Source organism: Pithys albifrons, chromosome 5, assembly GCF_047495875.1.
Source record: "Pithys albifrons albifrons isolate INPA30051 chromosome 5, PitAlb_v1, whole genome shotgun sequence".
In the NCBI taxonomy this organism is placed as follows: domain Eukaryota; kingdom Metazoa; phylum Chordata; class Aves; order Passeriformes; family Thamnophilidae; genus Pithys; species Pithys albifrons.
In genome coordinates, this window is record NC_092462.1 from 1,158,093 (window position 1) to 1,177,052 (window position 18,960).

General features: G+C 50.1%; 1 protein-coding gene across 4 annotated transcripts; it reads left to right on the forward strand.

Moving 5' to 3' along the window:
- Positions 1-1,063: 1,063 nt before the first annotated feature.
- On the forward strand, positions 1,064-18,806 carry RASSF6 (Ras association domain family member 6). Of its 4 annotated transcripts, none has more exons than XM_071555319.1 (11): positions 1,064-1,486; positions 7,504-7,593; positions 11,750-11,828; positions 12,190-12,338; positions 13,815-13,906; positions 14,334-14,482; positions 14,571-14,672; positions 15,855-15,906; positions 16,439-16,557; positions 16,643-16,740; positions 17,455-18,806. In XM_071555319.1, the coding sequence occupies exons 2-11, from the start codon at positions 7,523-7,525 to the stop codon at positions 17,528-17,530; spliced, it is 987 nt and encodes a 328-aa protein (XP_071411420.1). In that variant the 5' UTR covers positions 1,064-1,486; positions 7,504-7,522; the 3' UTR covers positions 17,531-18,806. The 4 variants fall into 4 exon arrangements, with proteins under 4 accessions (XP_071411420.1, XP_071411417.1, XP_071411418.1 ...); XM_071555316.1 differs by having other exon boundaries at positions 1,065-1,486; positions 12,187-12,338; XM_071555317.1 differs by lacking the exon at positions 1,064-1,486 and adding an exon at positions 3,056-3,287 and having other exon boundaries at positions 12,187-12,338.
- The last annotated feature ends 154 nt before the right edge of the window (positions 18,807-18,960 follow it).

Sequence of the window (18,960 nt, forward strand, 5' to 3'; positions counted from 1 at the left end):
TGTGTCTTTATGGAGTCCTGTGATACTCCCTGGATGACTCCATGGGTGTGGGTAATCAGTGCCAGCCACGGGGCATGACTAAAGGTGTTTCAGACACTTAGGTGGGACCTGCCCTTCCAGCAGTGGCTCACAAGGATAATGGCAGTGAGACCTGCAAGCTGCTTTCCATGCAGGCAAAGGTCACTGCCTGGCAAATTCCTGTTCTTGCTGTGCTGTCTAAACCCACAGCCTTTAGCCCAGGTGCTGCTGCAAAGCATCAGCTCTGCTGCTTTTCTATTCCTTCAAAAATCATGGCCCCCAGAATCCCCCAGAGGATGTGTGTGAGGGATTCCAGTCCATGACAGTGTCCAGGCCTCTGTAGTGGATGTGTGCATTGTATATGGAATTGTCTGAGCTCATCATCTGCCACCCTGTTTCTGGGTTCTGTGCTTATCAGTTGTGGCTCCACAACATGGCCTGGCACACAAGTGGTGCTGTTGGCACTTGGGTGTGATGACAGAAAAGAATCTTGCTAAAGAGTGGGAGGCCCTTTGCAGGGTAAATGGCATTTTAAATTTCCTGCTTTGTTGCTGTGACCAGTGCCACCCCCTGGTAGCATTTGTAGTATGAGGGGAGGTACTGATCACTTGTTTTATGGTAACTTCACATCTTCTTAGTTGAGGGTCTCCCTTTGCATCAGAGCACCTGGCTGAGAAAGCCCAAGGAGAATTTGCTGTGTTTGGAGTTAATGAGTTGTGTAGAAACAGCTGTTTGAACAGGGTTGGGGATTTTCCTTCTTGCAGCAGAGCAGAAGAATGTTTAGTGCTTATCAGAGCTGTTCCCCTGAAGTGCAGCACGTGTGAGTGGTGCTGTGGCAGCTGCTGGTTGGGGTTGTCTACTACAGAAATAGAACAGGACTCTCATTGCAGGTTCTCTGCTTCTTTAGCAGTCACTTTGTTAATGATTTGAGGCCAAGTTATGAAACAGCTCAACTCCAACTTCCAATTACTTATTAACTTCAAATTATTTGGTTATTAATTATTCAAGGAGCAGAAGTGTAGCAGAGCCTATAAAGACTCCAGGGCCTTTAAAGATTCCCTGCCTGCTCTGAAGGAATTTATTGTTAACTTTCTGCTTAAGAAGTGAAAGAGCATAACCAAGTTGGGACTTGTTCATAGATTTCCAGGGCACGTCAACTCTCTTCATTACGAGAGATGAAAAAATAATCGTCTTTGGGCATTGATTGTTTAATTTCTGTGAAAGGAATCAAAGCATTCCATTTCTCGGAGCTTGCAGGGAGCCAGTTCCTGCTCTGTGGCCCTGGAGAGCTGTTTCCCCTCCCCATGAGATACCTGTTCCAGTCTGCACTGACCCATCCCTGCACAGCACTCACCAGGTGACTGTGTGTGACTCAGATATCTGAGATCACAACTCGGACATTGGTAGGAGCAGTTCAAGTGTGAGAAAGAAAACTGGAAACAAACTGGAGCCACACTGTCCAAGCAAGGTAAGAATCAACACATCTGCTTTTACTGGGAGTGGTAACTGTAGCTTTTTATTACCATTAGGGACATTGTTGCTTTATTATATTAATTGCTTACTGAGACATCCTGTTACATGAACCTGTGTAATTTAAGCACTGGGTTTCAAAGCTTGCTTGTAAACTTAAAAAAAAAAAGGCAAAAAAAAAAGCTATCCCTTGAAACAGTGTTTAGCTTGCTTCTTAAGTTTGAAAGTCTGGGGTCAGGATGAAGCTTGATTTACCCTGGGAGGTTACCATCACACTGCCCTGCTGGAAGTTCATAATGTGGTCTTTAGTTCTAAGAACACCTGGGAAGCTCCTGTGCCCTGCAGCTTCACGGTGTGAGTGTCCAGGGGGTGGCTGAGTTGTCCAAAGCAGATACTTGGCACTACTTTGGGTTGGAGCCCTGAGGGGGCCAGGCTGCAGAGGACCTCTGCTCCCAAAGCACCAGGCAGTGTGCTCAGGTGTCTGGAGCAAGGACAGGACAGAGCAAACCTCTGGTTTGACACCACTTGGGAAGCTGTGTGAGTTTGTGTTCCACCATTACGGATGAGATGGAGCGGCTCCCAAGGCTGGGCTTGGGGTGAGGCTGCAATCCCACCTCAGCATGGAGATTCTGTGCTGTTGGGAGTTGAGTAAAAGGTTTTGCACGTTGCTTCCCCCTGGTGTTTTGAGAGATTCTTCATGTTGTGGATTCCAATCGAATCCTTATGCCAATATTTTTGAGGTGCAGAGCTGGAAACTCCAGATCATCTGTACACAAAGTGTAATCCCAGATACCAGGTGTGCTGTGGTGTGTCTGGCAGCGTGTCTGGCTCTGCAGAGGAATACACCAGAGGATAAGATGTGGTCAGGAATCAAATATTTGAGCCTGTTCTGCCTCTCCCTAACATCAAACTCTATAAAGCAGAAGCAACTTGATATAAACTGCAGTGCTGTAAGATGGGTGGGAAGGCAAACTGAGGCCTGGCATTCTTCATGCTCTTCTCTGTGACCCAGTAACTTCTGCTGACATGTAGGCCAGCTGGTGAATAGATTGCTGCTGTAAATGGGTGGCAAACGGTAGGAAGTGGGAAGGTGTGTCTTGGTTCAAATATTTTTTTTACAGCTTAAACATCAGCTTATACAATTAAGGTAAGCAGCTGAGCAATTAAGGTAAGCAGCAATGCTTTCCCTCTTGCAGACACAACTCTTGCCCAGTGAGTAACAGTCATAAGGCTGTGTCACAGTTCAGCAGAAAGTGGATTCTGCAGCAGTGTGTGGGGAAGGAATCAAGCCATGCTGACACAAGTTCTGTCACAATGTCATAAATCTGAGTATCTGCACTGGGGCATGATCTGATGGTTTGTGCCATCACTCCCCACACACTGGAGATGGGCAGGTATCTGCAGGAAAGCTGACTATCCACTGGATTAGAAAACAGAGCAGGGGTCAGGGCACCGCAGCGTTCGGGCACCGGCTGTCCCGGGTGTGCCCTTTGGGCAGGGGATGCCCGGCAGGCCCAAGGTCGCCTCTCCCCGCACAGGCAGCGATTAAAGCGTTAAGCGGAGGCTCCCGGAGGTGCAGCCGTGACTGAGGGGCGCTCCTGTCAGCGCCGGGAGGAAGCCAAGGTGAACACTCCCGACATGCCCAGGGGAGCGGGGAGTGTCCTGCGCTGCCAGCGCTCCCAGCTCAGCCAGGTGGGTGCCATGCGGCACGGGTAGCTGCCAGCCGGGGCCGCGCTGTCATGCCTCTTCCAGGGCTCAGGCAAAGGTCTGTGGAACCCCTCCCTGCGCCGCTCGCCCAGGTGAGTGCAGTGCAGAGCCGGAGCTGTTCTTGCCGCGTGAGCTGCGGGGCCGGGCAAAGCGAGGGGCTCGCAGCACCCACAGCTCCGGGCGGGTGGCTCGGGGGAAGGAAAAAGGCTGCTCGGAGATTCCCGGCGAGGAACCCCCTGTGGGGGGGTCGTGCGTCAGCTGGGATTAGAACAGGCACGTAATGGGTGGAGGGCACAGGCGTGCCCTGCCTGCGCTCGGTGCCCGGTGTGGGTTGGAGGGTCGATCCGTGACCTTGTGCGCTCTCCTTGGCGGGTGGAACGGGCTGTGCCGGGCGGCCCCGAACAGAGAGTAACTTGTCTGTGTGCTAATGGGTACTCGGTGTTTGAAAGGTGTGCGAGCCCTGCTCTGTGTGAGCCTGCTGAGCACGGGGCTCGTGCTGGGCTTGTGCCCCAGCACTGCTCTCACTGCTTCCTGCTGAGCGGCTCAGCTTGAAAATGAAGTGTGAACAAGTCTAAAAGACTAAGGAAAAAGCAACTCCCTTGCTTTCACTGGGGAAAACACATTGCTCAGAGGAAGTGCTTTGCTTTAATTAGCTTTTTGTTGGCAAGGACATCGAACTTAAACAAAAGGCAATATAAAGGCTCATAACCAGAGTACATGACCAGTAAAATTATGCTGCTGGTGCTGAGTTTATCCATGTGAATAAACCCTAAACTCATCTGTGTAGAAACCAATAATGGTCCAAAATTTTACTAAATACCACACACCTGTGAGTTTAGAAAGTGACTCAGATGTGCTGCTGTGCCCGTGGTGCACGGCTTGATGCTGTGCAAAGTATTCCGTGTGTATGGAGTTGAGAGCTGAGTTAACAGATAGCCGAGCCTTGTGGTTTCCATACTAGAAATGGAAAAGGCTTCCTGTGGGTTTGGAAGCACTTTGGGAAGCACTGGATCAAAATACCTGGAGGTCCTTGTGGAGGTTTGGGGTTTGGTGTCTCCACTGCAGGAGCTCAGCATGGCACACTGCGCACTCCGCAGTTCCTGCCTCAGTATATGGATGCACCAAAAGGCACATCCAGGCTGCTCACAGGCTGAGGGGCTGCTCTGCTGCTCCTGCTTGGCTCAGCACTGGCTCTCAGGGGTCCCTCTCCTTTCAGCTGCCTCTGTATCTTCCTGGAACAATCTGTGTAGCCGTTCACACTTCACTGTGCTGTGTCATTCCTCTGCTGTCCTGTTCCCTGCACTGTCCCCTGAAGCAAATGACTTAAAGATCACTGTACTGAGTGAAATGGAACAAGTCCTCTCATCCTCCTTCCCACTGAGGCTTGGACTTGAAAAGAAAGCATTTCAGGGAAGATATAAAACTCCACAGAGGTAGTCACTTTGCTCTGAAATTTGTCTTGTGCCCTGCTGGGAGTGTTGATGGTCTCGCAGCTTTGGGGTTGTGTAGTGCTCAGTTTTCTTGCCTTTTCCTCGACTTCTGCAATGGCTGCAGGCTCATTTTGCATCTGTCCTGCTTCTTATTTACTCCTGACTTTGCCTTCCCTTTTCTTGCTGGAGTATTTTAGGCTTCAGTCAGTTTTCCTCCAGGCATTAGATTTGTTCTGGTTGAGTCTTGGGGCAGGAGGTTTGTTCAGCCAAGATCCCACTTTCCAGGTCTTACCTGAGGGAATTCTGTGCTTGTAGTCCAGTTTAACAGAATGGCAAAGACACCTGTGTGACACCAACCAAACGAGGAGGTGGCTCTCAATAGATGGCCCAGCCATATGTTGGCAGTGTGGTTTGGGTAGTTCAAATCCAAGGGAGCAGTGGGAAACATTTCACTTCTATTTGCTTCCTCAGAAGTGCTCCAGGGAAGTGACACAGACAACAGTCAAATACTGGGAGGTGATAGAAACTCCAGCAGCTCTGTGGGTGCAGGGAGTGCCAGTGCAAATATCCTGCCACCTGTGGAGTCAGGGATGGTGCTGGGGAAGGCACTGCGTGGCCTCAGCCTGCAGGGCTCAGGCTTGGCTGAAAATAAGGGCCATGGGACAGGTTATTGCACATTATTGCAGCCCAGCTGTGCCCATGGGAAGGGCACAGGGAGAAGGGGGTTATCTCCAGGGGGAGCTGGTGGTGTGGGAGTGTTTGGTACAAGGCTGATAAGAGCTGCTCACGGCACAGGAAAATGCAATGTGAGTTTCTGTGCTGCTGTCACAGCTGTAGGAGAGTTCTTTTTTCTGGATATTGGGGCACTGAGGGAGAGACAAGGGGGAGATGTCAGCTAAGAACTATTCCCATCACCAGCTACTCTTCCAGTTAGCTTTATTTTCAGCATTTTCATGGCATCAGGCTGATTTAAGATCTGCTTAATATGTTTGAGGCAAATAATTTACTAGGAGCCACCCACTGTGTAACAGAACAGGTAGTTCAGTGTTCTTCTCCTTTGCTTTCTGTGTTTGTAAAGATCATTTCTCTCCATTTGCAGAGGTCAGATTTTTGTCTCAGGTGAATCATTTTAAGGACAAATGACACAGAAAAGAATGCAGCCACAAGCAGTGGGCAGTGCTGGAGCTTGGCAGCCTCCTGCTCCATGGGTAATGGAGGTGACTTGGCTCTCCCCACTGCAAACATGGTTCCTGATGGAAGGGAGGAAGCCTAAGTGTGTCTCCAGTTATTCAGGTGCCAGTGTACAAACTCCTCTGCATCCTGTAGCCCTGGCTTGCAATGACACTGCACAGGCAGCTGCTTCACTTAAAGGTCTTGGTAAACCACATGAAATCAGATTTCGAGGTGTGGCCAGTGATCACTGAACTCATTTCAGAGCCACAAGCCCAGCAGTGGTGTACAACAGTGTATTCCTCACAACCAAACTGATGTCTGTACAGAAGTCCCTGGGCTTGTTTGGCTTTCAGGTGTGTCTTTGTCTTGATAGATGTCACCCAAAGGACAAAGGCAGTGCTGTTCTTGCCATGAACTACTGATGGGGCACTGCTAGAAACCCCAGCTGCTTGGATAAAGCTCATTTTGGTAGTGCCCTCTGGTTTTAGAGGTTGTGAAATAACTTCCTGTGTGTTTTGTAGGGTGAAGAGCAAGGTTTTTATATGCAAAACACCTCATTTGTCCACATATGTTCTTTAGAAGCTGCTTACCTGTGATCATGGAAATGTGGTGGCTTCCAAAGAGCAGCTCAGTAGTGCAGGCCACAGAAGTGAGGCCTTTACTCTTTGCCCAGCCATGGTCTGTTCAAGCCTGAGTCCTTCCTAGAGTAGTTTTGGAAGGCTGCTGGTCATTGGGACTGAGGGCAGTTAACCCCTTCCCAACTGCCTTTGCCCAGGCTCTGTCCAAGGCAGGCTGCAGTGAGTGGCAGAAGGGAGAATGGACACTGAGTGCTGGCAGGCAAATTCCTCTGTCATCCCTCCTAAATAAGAGAAAGGAAAGCAGAATGATAACTTCCAGTGCAGTCTTGGGAGATTTTACTGCTTGTCCTGGGATTCCTTGTGGGTTTTCCCTCCTAGCATGTGTGTGGTGCCAGTTCTGGGGCTGAGACAGAGGTTTTCTTCAGCGTGCTCTCAGTTGTCAGTCTCAGGCTGTTGAGTTCCACTCCTCAGCCTGCCTTCCAGTACCTGAGGGGGAAGGAGTGAGCCAAGACTGGTAATTAAGCTTATTGAGGAATGCAGTGCTGGAGCCTCCTGGGTCTGGCTTGTTGCCTGCACAACGTGCTGGGATCACAGCGTGGAAATCTGTGCCTTGTATTGCCACATGCCTGTAGTTACAGCCTTGTTCTGTCTGCCCTACCCCAGCTGCAGGACTCTGCCAGTGACCAGCACTGCCCCTCTGGCCCAGTTTGAGGACCCTGGGTGGGTGCTGTGCTGAGCTGGGTGTGTTGCAGAGCCCTGGGCACGGCTCTGTCCATAGGGCATGCTCAGGGCATCCTCCCCAGCACACAGGCTGCTGCCCACACTGCTGGCAGGGGGACAGCCAGGGGGGCTGCAGTGCTCCTGAAACTGCTGGGGGAAGTCCTGGGGTATGGAGTACTTGGCATTGAAGTTACTGGTCTCTGCTGGGTGGGGATGCCTTCTGGCTTTCTTACTGGAGTGGGAAATGGGTGGGGATTAAGGCAAAGTATCAAAATATGGTGCAGTGAGCCCTTAGCTTGAGTATCCAGCCTGTTTCACTTGGCCAGCTAAGGCTGTGTTCCTGCTCACTGTTTAGTCTTTCCTAGAGGCACTAATGGATATATTTATTTTTCTAACCTTTTGTTTAGATTCATCTCTACTGAGTAAATGAAGAAAGTGACTATGAAAGCACAGCATCTTCCTTCTGTTTTCATCAATGAGGAGAAGTTCCTAACCAGGTAAAGTATTTAAAACCCCCAAACATTTAATGACCTTGCTGCTTGCTTTCAGGTTAGTCCACATCTGTTCCTTAACAAGGAATCCTGTCCTGTAGCAGCAGACATTTCTACAACTTTGTAATTTAACCAGTCTACAGAACAGAGTTGGCCTTTATGTGGAACTCACAGAACAGAGCATTAAACCTTTGGGGCTGTGGGTTTGGTTCATTAAGGAGAACAGCCCTTCTAGAGGATTTCAGTTAGAGAAGAAGACTCTCCTGTCTTGGAAATCAGTTGGAATTGGACATGAGCTGGTCTCTGATGCCCCTGGCTTGGGGTTTGGCCTCAGCCCCAGCTGGCAGGGTTTCTGGGCAGGACCATGTGGGCTGCCTGCTCTGTGCTGTGCTCAGTGAAAGTGGCTGTTCCACCCACTTGCAAAAAGCTTGGAATTGCACTCAAACTGTGGTTTGTGGGAGGCTTTTCTGCAGTTCAGTCTGGCTGGTAAGAATTTTTCCTAATGCTGCCCCAGATGAGCCACCAGGTGTTCAGCTCCATCCCCTTTTTCAAGGATTAATTTTCCCTTGTGGTCAAAGCAGAGGAGCTGGAAGTGGGGCCTCTCTTCTCACTTCATTTCCACCCCTCTTGGTGTTCCCATGGGAAGAAGGCACCTGTAAACTACCCCTCAGTTCCCCCAGGGGGGTTTCTCATCCTGATCTTTTTCTGTGTGGCCTGAGCAGTGCTGTTGATTTGTCCCTGTTCAAGGAAGGGTGTCAGGGCCTTGACTGGAGCACACAGACAGTACAGACATCCCTCCCTTTGTCTTCAGGAGTTATTCCTTCTATAATGTGCTAGTTTGGGACACAGTGTGTTTGTGTCAGAGCTCTGTGTGAGCTCCTGTACAGCTGCCATCCAAAAGCATTTGGAAAGGTACCAGGTGAACCAATGTCTCTGGGGCTTTATTCTGCCAAATAATGCATGTTCAGGGGGGTGAAATGTGGAGCCTGGTGGAGACTTTCTGCAGGATAGTTCATGGTTTAAAGTGTCTTTGCCTTGCATAAAAAGCAGTAAGTGTTTCAAGAGTCCTGAGTGTTTCAAGGCTCATATGCACTCAGGCTGCTTCCAGTGCAATTTCTGGGCTATCATCCCTCATCTGTGCCCCGAGTCTGCTGTTACAGTACTGCTCACCCAGCTGTATCCTGCCAATCCTGCTGATGGGGCAAGCTTGGGAATTGCACAGTGGCTGGATCCAGGGGCTGACCACAGCACGTGGGATTGCTTGGCTGGCTGAACTGCTGTGTCTCCAGCAGAACTCCATAAATATTCCTGGTGAATGTGGGGCTCTGGGAGGAGGAGGGCACGGGTGAGTTCTCCTGGGTTAGTGTTTCAAGGCAGCAGTGTGGGCTCTGGTGTGGTTTGCCCCCAGGGCACCTGACCTTGCAGCTGCCTTTTATCCTGCTTTTGCTGCTGGAGAAAGAGGTGAATCTGCAGTAGATGTTATAGGAGTTGCTCTGCCAGTTCCTTGGCTTTGCTTTCCATTAAGGGCTGACTTTGGCTGTTGTCAGGAAGCTGCTGTGAAGAACAGACTTGCAACACAACAGCTGCTGATCTTGTGGCAGCCAAACACTGCAGGGATGGCATTGGCTCTAGGTTAGGGCAGTGGGAACACGTGTTGCAGTAAGACTCGTCCTGGAACTGAGCTGGTCCACTTCTTATTCCTTTCTGGGGCTAAAGAAAGGAAAATGTTTGCTTCTCCAATGTCTGCACTGCATGAGGAGAAACAAGTCAGTGTGAGCTGCTGTCAAATCTCTCCCTCGGGGCTTTTCTAAAGAGTTGTGTGGGTTGTCACTGTTGGTTGCACTAATGCAAGACTGAAACCTGAAAGATGCTCTTACATGAACCTCTGTGGAAGGTAATGGCAGATTTTTCTAGGCAAGGCAAGAAACTGCAAATCTGGAGAGCTTGCTCTGAGAACATAATCTTACACACCACTTAACTGCTGTTAGGCTTTGATTTTATTGGCCTTTGCAGCCAACATGGACTGAGAGTAACAGGCAGGCCTCAGTGGCACCCAAGTCCTTATGTATTCCCAGTCTGTTTTGAGGGAACTCACCTCTCCAGCCTCCTGCCTGAAAAAGCTTGTGAATGACAGCTGTCAATAAGATGATTGCCAGAGGTATTACCATGGGAAATATCAGACTTGAGTCTGAAGCCCCTCTGGAGCAGGAGCAGCAGGTCTGTCACAACTTGTGTCAGGCCAAACTCTCCTGCTGGGTGTTCCTGTGGAGCTGCAGCTGGAGTTTGCCTGTCTGTGGGGCAGGATGTGCTGGGTGTTCATGTGGAGCTGCAGCTGGAGTTTGCCTGTCTGTGGGGCAGGATGTGCTGGGTGTTCCTGTGGAGCTGCAGCTGGAGTTTGCCTGTCTGTGGGGCAGGATGTGCTGGGTGTTCATGTGGAGCTGCAGCTGGAGTTTGCCTGTCTGTGGGGCAGGATGTGCTGGGTGTTCATGTGGAGCTGCAGCTGGAGTTTGCCTGTCTGTGGGGCAGGACATGCTGGGTCTTGCATGGTTAGAGCTGGGCTTGTATCTGATGCATATCCAGCTTACTGAAATGGCCCTTTGGGTGGGGTGACCTGAACACAATCCCTCATAGCTCACAGGACACAAAGAACCTGTAAGGAGCTATTCCAACATGATGGAGAGATGGGGTTTGCCACCTGTATTCCCAGGATTTGAGACCAAAGTGAGTTGAAGTAAATTCTGGAGTCGCTGGGTTGGAACCCAGCGCTTTGTGGAGAAAGTTACTTTAAAAATATTTCTTTGTGTGGAAATGCAGTAATGCAAAGCAAATTCTTTACATCCAGAGTGCTAGCAGGGGATGCAGTGAACCTGGTGGAATTTAGTGGTGCAGCTTTGTCCTCATGTTCCCTGCTAGGTAAGAGCCCAGCTGACCCTTTCCCCTCTCACCATGGCAGGAGGCTCACTCAGCAGCACTGGTGTGTTCAGGTGGAGCAGGGAGGGACAGGAGTGCCAGGGAAAGCTCTCCACGTGCACACTCCAGGTGCCCCTCTGTCCCAGGCACATCCACTGCCCTTCTGGCTGTCCCTGCTCTCCTCTCCAGTGTGTGGGAGCTGAGCCCAGGGCAAGGCCATGGTGGGCCCTGTCCCCCTGGGGCACCTCTTGGCTTAGAACTGGTGCAGGAGCTGTAGTGGTGCTTCTGATGGGTCCTGACCAGCTCCAGCAGGTCTGCAGGGATCTCGTGGCACAGAGAGTTGCCCAGCACTGTCTGCTGGAACTATGGTCCTGCTCTTGCAACAGCTCACACTGCTCAGAAACATGAAAGTAACAGGCCCTGTTTGGAAACTGTGTGTTTTCACTCACCACTGCGAGGCAGGACGTGAAACCATTGTGATTGTCAGGCACAGTGTGCTCCAAGAGATCCACGAGGAACAATCTGCACACTTCCAAGCAGTTGTTCCCCATGGCTATTTACCTGTGCTGGTGGGAATTGCTTGCCTGAGTTACAGTCTGAGTGACCTTTAAGAGTGTAGGGAAGAGTGTTTCATCCTTGAAGGCCCTGAAATACATTTCACTTCACTCTGTTGTTTCTCAGCCCCCTCAGCCTGAGCTGCAGCTTTTGGTCACCAGGGCTCCTGGCTTTTTGGCAGAGACTCTGCATCTCCATCCATCTTTCTCTCAGCCAAGACTTGGTGCAAGGCTGTTATGCTTCAAGCAGAAGGAAGTACAGATTCCAGACATACTGCAGATATTGGGAAATAAAGAATATCTGCAAAGCTGTAAAATCCCAGTGTAAACCATCATGCAGGGAAAGCAAACCATAGCCCAATTAAAATAACCTGCAACACTGATGGATGGGAGCGTTGTTCCTGTTTGCTTCCTTCTCTTGACTATTAACAGAGGTCCAAAGTACAAGCTATTCTGGGACTGTGTTATTAAGATCACACCAGACTGTGACTAATTAACTTCTTCTGGGTATCAGGTGTTCAAAGAAGCAATTTATGATCAATCCAGTCACCTGACAAAATTTTAGTCTCAGAAAATGGTTATTGCTCATTAGCAAACCAGTGGGTAGCACAGGTGTGGGTGTCACCCTGTCACACAGCACCTGCATTTTACAGTGGCAGACACCTGAAAAATTACTTTCTCTGTGACCTCTTTTCCAGAGAGCAGCTCAGTTCTCTTCTGAAGAATTACAACTCTTACTATTCGGATCAAGAGAATCTACAACTGACATATAACCAGGTAAGGATGTAGGTGAGAGAAACTCCCATTCACCTGGAGATGCCTGTCTCTGCTCTCTTTTCCTCATAGCACTGGACTGCAGCACTTGCTGTGGAGTTTTTATTACCTGACATGTTCCATCTAATGCAATAAACCACAACAGGTTTCCTAGACTGACCAGGTCAGCTGCAGTTTTGGATGTCTTGGAAACACCTCAACATTGAGGTTCGTGGCCTCTCTAAGTAACCTGTTCCAGAGCTGTGTCAGCCTCAGCAGCTTCATTGTGTTCCTGTTACTTTGAGGAGAAATTGAGTATGACTTGATTATTTTTCCTCAATCATTAAGCAGCACTCCTTACTCTTTTATTTTTTTTCTCCAGCAGGAAGGAAACACACCATTCATTGAAGGGATCCTGTCAATATTTTGGGGAGTGAGGCATCCTATCCGATTCAAAATTCAGGATGAGAAGCTGATCCCCTCTTTTGTAACCCTGAAGTCAGCAGAGAGCGTGGGGTTGTTCCCTGGTAAAAGGTCAGTGTGGACCTCCCTGAGGAGGGGACAGGCAGCATGGCAGGACAGCTCTCTGGTGGCTTCAGTGGCTGTGGCTGGCTGTGTCCCACCTTCCCCAAAGGCAGAGCTCTGTCACTGAGGTGGCCTTTCAACAGCCTCTGCTGGGCAGCAAGGGGTGTTTTTGCAGCATCTTTGCCTGGCTCTCAGGTTGAGGAGCTGGGGGAGGCTGCTTGTTCTCAGGAAGTGACTGTTCCCATGCAAGGACTGGGAAATCCATATATATAAAATACATGTATAAAGAAACCCCAAACAAACTCCACATGTATCTACTTTTCCTTTGTTTTGAATACTGTTCCCCCAGCCCTGGTTGGTGCATTTGAGCTGCAGCTGAGTCATGTGCAGTAAGGAGGCAAAGCTCACCCTGAATGACTCCCTGATAAATGGTGTGTTGCAGAGCTTCTTTCCCTAATTACCCATTGTCTTAGATTGCATGAGGCACATGTTGGGACTGTGGATTTCATCCTGCCATTCCTGCAGCTGGGGAGCTCCACTCAAGGCAGGGACAGGGCTAGAAATGGAAGGACGAGACCTGGCAGGTGCTGTGTGTACCTGGGCCAGGTGTGCTGGTGTGGGCTGTGTGTGTCCTGCAGGGCAGGGGCCAGTCTGGCCATTGAGGTCATGCTTTGCCTTTTAGTGCCTAAGAAACTTGTGGCTGGTGGAGCTCTGACTCTTACAGTAAACATTAACTCATGATGCCAGTAACGGGGGCTGCCCTGACATGCTCTGAGGTATGCAGAGCAGCTTGACTGTCTGATCTTAAATGAACTTGTAAAATGTGTGGAACACAACTCAGGTCGTTGTTTGGTGTGTTCATGGGACTTGGCTGAACAGTCTTTGGAATATATGTAAGGGAAGTGAATTTTTTTATGTTGTCTTAGAAATTGGTGTATTCTCAGTCAGAGCAGTAGCTGGCTGAAGGCTTTCTGCTCAAGAGTTTTGGCAATGAATTATGGAAATACTGGCATAAAGAAAGGTAGATTTTCCACCAGGCTGCATTGACTTCCTTGTTCTTATACAGAACTGGGTAGCACAAGGGGCTGACATGTAATTTGATCTTCCATGTCCCCATCTGTACAGGAGACATGTGTCCTGTGACTATTAAAACCACAATACTTGTTTTCTGTGTGCCTGCCTGGTACTTTTTTATGATTCATCCAGAATATTGCTTTGAAATAGATAAATAATTACTGCAAATTATTTAAGGGACATGATTTCTCTATTCAGCAAGCTCTAGATAGGCCTGTGATGCAGGTGGGACCCCTTGTCATACCATGTTGTAATAACTGGTCTTATTTTTACTTATGTTACCATGCTGAAGTCTGCAGTTGTGTTCTGTGAATTTCTGAGCAGGGGCAGGAAAGCACTACTTGAGGCCTGGCCACAGGATAAGCTGAAATCACTGTGTTAATGAGGAGTAATAAGTGTTTGGTGTTTCAGGGGAATGACCCGCTGGGGAGAGTTCGATGACCTCCATCACATCAGTGGGGAGACGCTGAATTCTGCTGAGGAGCAGCCAGACCTCGAGCCAGGTTAGTGTCAGTGCTCTTATGTTCACAGAAATTGCTGTGTCCTCTGGCTGTGCAAAGGGAATCTCGCCCATCAGGCCTTCCCTGGCACTGAGGGGGAATCTTTATGCTCCGTGTGACTTGTGTTGCCAGCTGGGGAAACACTGACCCAGCTTTGGTTGGGGTCAGCATTGTGTGGGTGACTGAGTGAGCAGCCAGTGCTAAGGGGCTGTGCTTTCACCCACGAGATCATTCCCAAGGGAACAAAACAGCAAACTGACCACTGCAGCCAGCCTAGTGCTCTTCATCACGTGCCTCAGCCTTGCTCCTCTCCTCCTCCCCAAAAAGTACTACGAAAATAAACAGCCCAATCAAGAGCTTCCCTGCCCTGGGGTGCTGGGAGGGCGAGGGGAGCAGTGCCCAGGTGCTGATGTGCTGTTGTTGTGCCCAGGTCAGCAGAGCAGGGCCGAGCAGGACCAGGACTGTGCCACGCTGCCCCGCACCAGCAGCGATGCCGCCGCCCTGCGCAGGAGGAGCCGGCTGCACGCGGCAGGGGGCACGCACAGGGCCTCCATCAATGGCCACTTCTACAACCACGAGGTGGGAATGCTTTGGCACCCATGGGGTGCCCTGGGAAAAGGCCCCCTGTCCTTGGAGCCTTGCCTCACGTGGCTGCTTTTGTTCCCAGACGTCAGTTTTCACTCCGGCTTTTGGATCAGAAACCAAAATAAGAACCAACAGCCACATGAGAACCAGGCATGTGATAGAGCAGCTGCTTCGCAAGTTTAAGGTAAGTCTGGCAGGCAGGAGCAAGTGTGGTGTGTTCTGGGCACGTTCATCCCAGTGTGTGCACTGCAGTGCTGCAGGAAGGGCAGGGAATCGCCGGGAGGGGGCTCTGCATGAAATGCAATGTCACAAACCCCACGTGGGCCATTTTAGATGCATGGGGTGAGTGTATTTTATACGAGCTTCCTGGCACTTTGAGGCTGCAAAGTTACCCCGGGTGTGCGGAGTGCAGCGAAGGGGGAACTGCGGAGCCCCTTCCCGCAGTCCTGCACAGCGAGGCAGGCGCTGTGTCCCAGCAATCCCGCGGCAGCGAAAGGCTGCCCTCCCCCGGACAGTCCGGGCATTGCAGGGTGCTCCGTAGGGAGTTCCATCCCGTGTCCGTGGGATCGGACCTGTTAGACCCACGCACGTGGAAAGGTCCGGAAAGTCAGAGTTGAAAGTACTGCTCAAGGTCAGTGCCATACTGTCCGAAACTACTTTGTTTTTTTTCCCCTGGAGTTCCCTTGGGATCATCTTCACCAATATGATTATACCCAGGCAGAAATACCTGTCCCACTAGTGCTGCATGTTTCTCCAATACCTTTATTCTGCATGGCTGCTTACTGCACAGTTTTGACTTTGTTTGTCTTAAACTTCCCATTTAAGCTGCCTAGAGACTTGCTATTGCAGGATTACTTCATGCAGTTAGTGGGACTTGGGGGTGTAATACTGTCAGGAAAACCTGACTGCTAGGAATTGTAAGGAATGGACTTAGAGCCTGGGATGTGAAGTTTTGGAGGAGCTGCAAAGTAGCCTTCAAAAGCTCTGCTGTTTCCTCACGGTGCCTGTCAGGCACGTTGGGTAGGAAGGGATCCCAGGGTTTTTCCCTAGAGAAGATACAAGTGGCAAATCTACATGTAACATGAAAAGAAGGTTGTATGAAGCAGTTCAGGATGCTCCAAGGAAATTGGGAAGGAATGATCTGGGGATCTGAGTGTGTTACTGATTTGGGCAATATGGAAAGGTCAGGATTAGGGTTGGCACAGGGGTAATGCCCAGGGCAGTATAGCTTTCTGTCTTACCTAAATCCAGCACCTTTGAACTCTTCCACAGACAGGATCCCTGTCTCTCTGGGATCCCAATCCAAGCTGAGAGGGAAATGCTTGTAAGGTCTGTGAGTCTGAATGGAATTTCTTTTGTTTCACAGATAGAAAACAGCCCCCATGAATTTGCACTTTACATTATCCATGCATCTGGAGGTAAGCCAGGCACTGCTGCCTGATCACTGCATCTCTGATCATCCCCTGTGTGTGTGTGTGTGTGTGTAATGTGTGCCTTGCAGTGACAGGGCTCATCCCAGAGCTCTGTCCTCGCTGGGACAGTGTGGGTGTGCCCTGGCATTGTGGCTCCTCCAGAGGGCCCTCAGAGGTGTGTCTGCTCTGGAGAGGAACAGCAGGATAGTTGTGTTGTGGCCCTTGCAGCTGATGGGTTTGGGTCGCAGGTACTGAGTCCAAAGGAGTCATTTTTCAGTGGGAAATGCTTCCTCCCACAGCAGTTTACTCTAAGTGCTTCAGGAAAAAGGAGATTTGTCTTTATTAGAGGGAATGCCTGACAGAGTGCAAGAGAACTGAGGAGGAATGTACCCTAAAAGGCAAAAGGGGAGGGCCCTGGTAGGTGTCTGGTGATTGCACAGCAGTCAGATGAGGGATCTGTGTCAAGGAGAAATGCAGGGGGTAAGGTAGGGGTGCTGTGGTGTGCTCTGTGTGTCATGCCATGCCTTCCAAACCCCAGAAAAGAAGCAGCTGAGGAGTGGAGACGTTCCCTTGCTGCACAGGCTGCTGCAGGGACCCTCAGAGAAGGTTGCCAAGTTCTTCCTCATGGATGGGGATGTGGAAGAGATCAGCAGTGATGTGAGTATATCATCACTTCTGGCAGCTCGTGGGGTTTTCTCTGTTACCATGAGCAGCAGTGCATTTCTCGTCTTCTCCCTGTTAGGTTGCTCAGTACATCCCATTTCATATTCCCTTTTTGGAATCAATTCTGCATAGAATAAATGAAGAGGAGGAGCAGGAGATTCAACAGACAGTTGCAAGGTAAACAGGAGTAAAATGAGGGGGATCACTGAGTCCAGAGGAATCCACAATTACGGGCTGGCTTGTGAGGGGAACACGTGGATGTGGCAGTGTGCAGGTCCAACACTGCTGGGACTGCTGGAGAGAGGGATAGGATTTATAATCCTTTCCCCATCCTGGATGCCCAGCTGTTCTGGTAAAGGTTCCAGAAGAAATACTGACTGTTCACACAGTGGGGTCTTGCAGAAAGCCTGGACCCTCAGAGGTCTTTGTGTTTATTTTGTTTCCTGAGCCTTTGGCTGTACAAGCCTCAGCTTGTTCTTGCTGCTGAGTATTGCACTGGAAACAATAAATGCAATACACACTGGGGTACATTTAGGTCCTGTAGCATTTGAGCCACATCACTGAAAATGTCGCTTTAAAACTTGTGGTAAATGGCAGAAATTCTCGTGGCAGTGGGTCAAAATGCCCAGTAGGGACAAGCCAAGAGTCTCCTGTGTTTGTGAGCAAGTGAGTCCTGAGGCCAACAGCACTGAGAGGCCACAGCAGCCACAGATTGTTACTGGATGATGGGCTGATAATCATGTTGAATCAAAGTGTCCAGGAAATGTAGAATAAATAGAACCTGCCATTTTCTAGTGGGAAACTTCATTGCCATTTGACCAGCTCATCAGAACTTGTGCTGGATCTTTGCAGGATCCTGTTACTGAAATGCCTTGTCCCTCTCCACCCCAGGTACCTGAAGGAGAAGACCCTGATACGGCAACACCTTCGCAGTCGGACTGTGAGGAAAACAGAGACAACAGTTTGATGGCAGCTGCCCTGGGAACACCCTGAGTGTGGGGAAGGGCAGTCCCTGTGCTGGCTGTTCCTGGGCTGGGCTGGGGGGCACTGCCAGCCCAGGGGGTGCACAGGGAGGGGTGTCTCCTGGTCAGTGAGCAGCTGAGACGGGCCCCACTGCAGCGCTGGATGCAGGCTGGGAGTCCCCAGGAACAGGCACTACAGCCCCAAACAGCAGCTGCTGCCCCTGGATGGGAACCTGGGGGAAAGGATCCCCTGAAGAGCCCCAGGCTTTGAACCCTGCTGCTGTGCCAGCTGTTACCACGAGGCTGGCATAGGCTTTGAACCCTGCTGCTGTGCCAGCTGTTACCACGAGGCTGGCATAGGCTTTGAACCCTGCTGCTGTGCCAGCTGTTACCACGAGGCTGGCATAGGAGAGAACCCTGCTGCTGTGCCAGCTGTTGCCACGAGGCTGGCATAGGAGAGAACCCTGCTGCTGTGCCAGCTGTTACCACGAGGCTGGCATAGGAAAATGGCGCAGTAACCGACGTGTTAATAGAACATGTGCACATTGAGTATATGGTTACCCCTCTGGCAGAGAAGTTCTGGACTGTACTAGCAGAAAGCTTTGCAGTAGAGCCAAGTGGCAGAAGGTATTTATGTATTTAAGAATGCAGGTAGGATTTTAACTTAACTTATAAAATACCCCTGCAAGGCTCCTGAAGTCCCACTGGCTTCAGGCTGGTGGATGCTGAACCTGCTGAAACTTTGAGCTCCTGTTAGAAATACATCACTGGAAGCCTCCCATGTACAAGCTGCTCAGCTGTTAACCAGGAGAGGGAGTTTAGCCCTGAAATACCCTGTGAATGCAAAGGAAGAACTGTCCCAAAACACTGTTGGGTCCTGGAAGGCATCTCAGTGCTTTTTGCTGCTGAAATAAATGATTCCATGGTCCTTCCAGTGTTTTTTATTTGAAAGGGAATGGAGAAGTGCTCAGTGAGAGGCTGAACATCCCAGCATGGAGGGTGGGCTCCTGACCCCCCCTGGGTGCAGTTTGGGTCCAGCCTGGCCCCAGGCAGGGCACAGCCAGTGTCAGGTTGAGCTGTGTTAGATATTGAAGCTCAAATTACAGAGATGCAAAGGAAATAAACTGTGCACTGTTGATGTTCCTGCTGCATTAGCCAGATGTTTTACCTGCTCTCTGTGGCTTCCCTCAGCTGCCTTTGCCTTGAGCAGGTAACACACACTGCGAGGGAGGAAACGTGTTGTCTGCAAATCATGTGGAATAAATCAAATTGTAAAATTTTGCACTGCCTGAGGTCATGTTACTGGGATGTGAATTCAAAAAATGAAGTCACTGTGCTAATTGTAATTTCTTGGGCTGGGGCAAGGGGGTACAGTTGGTAATCCTGCCTAGGGAAATGATTAGGGGCAAGGGAGCACAGAGGGGAGAAGTAAAAT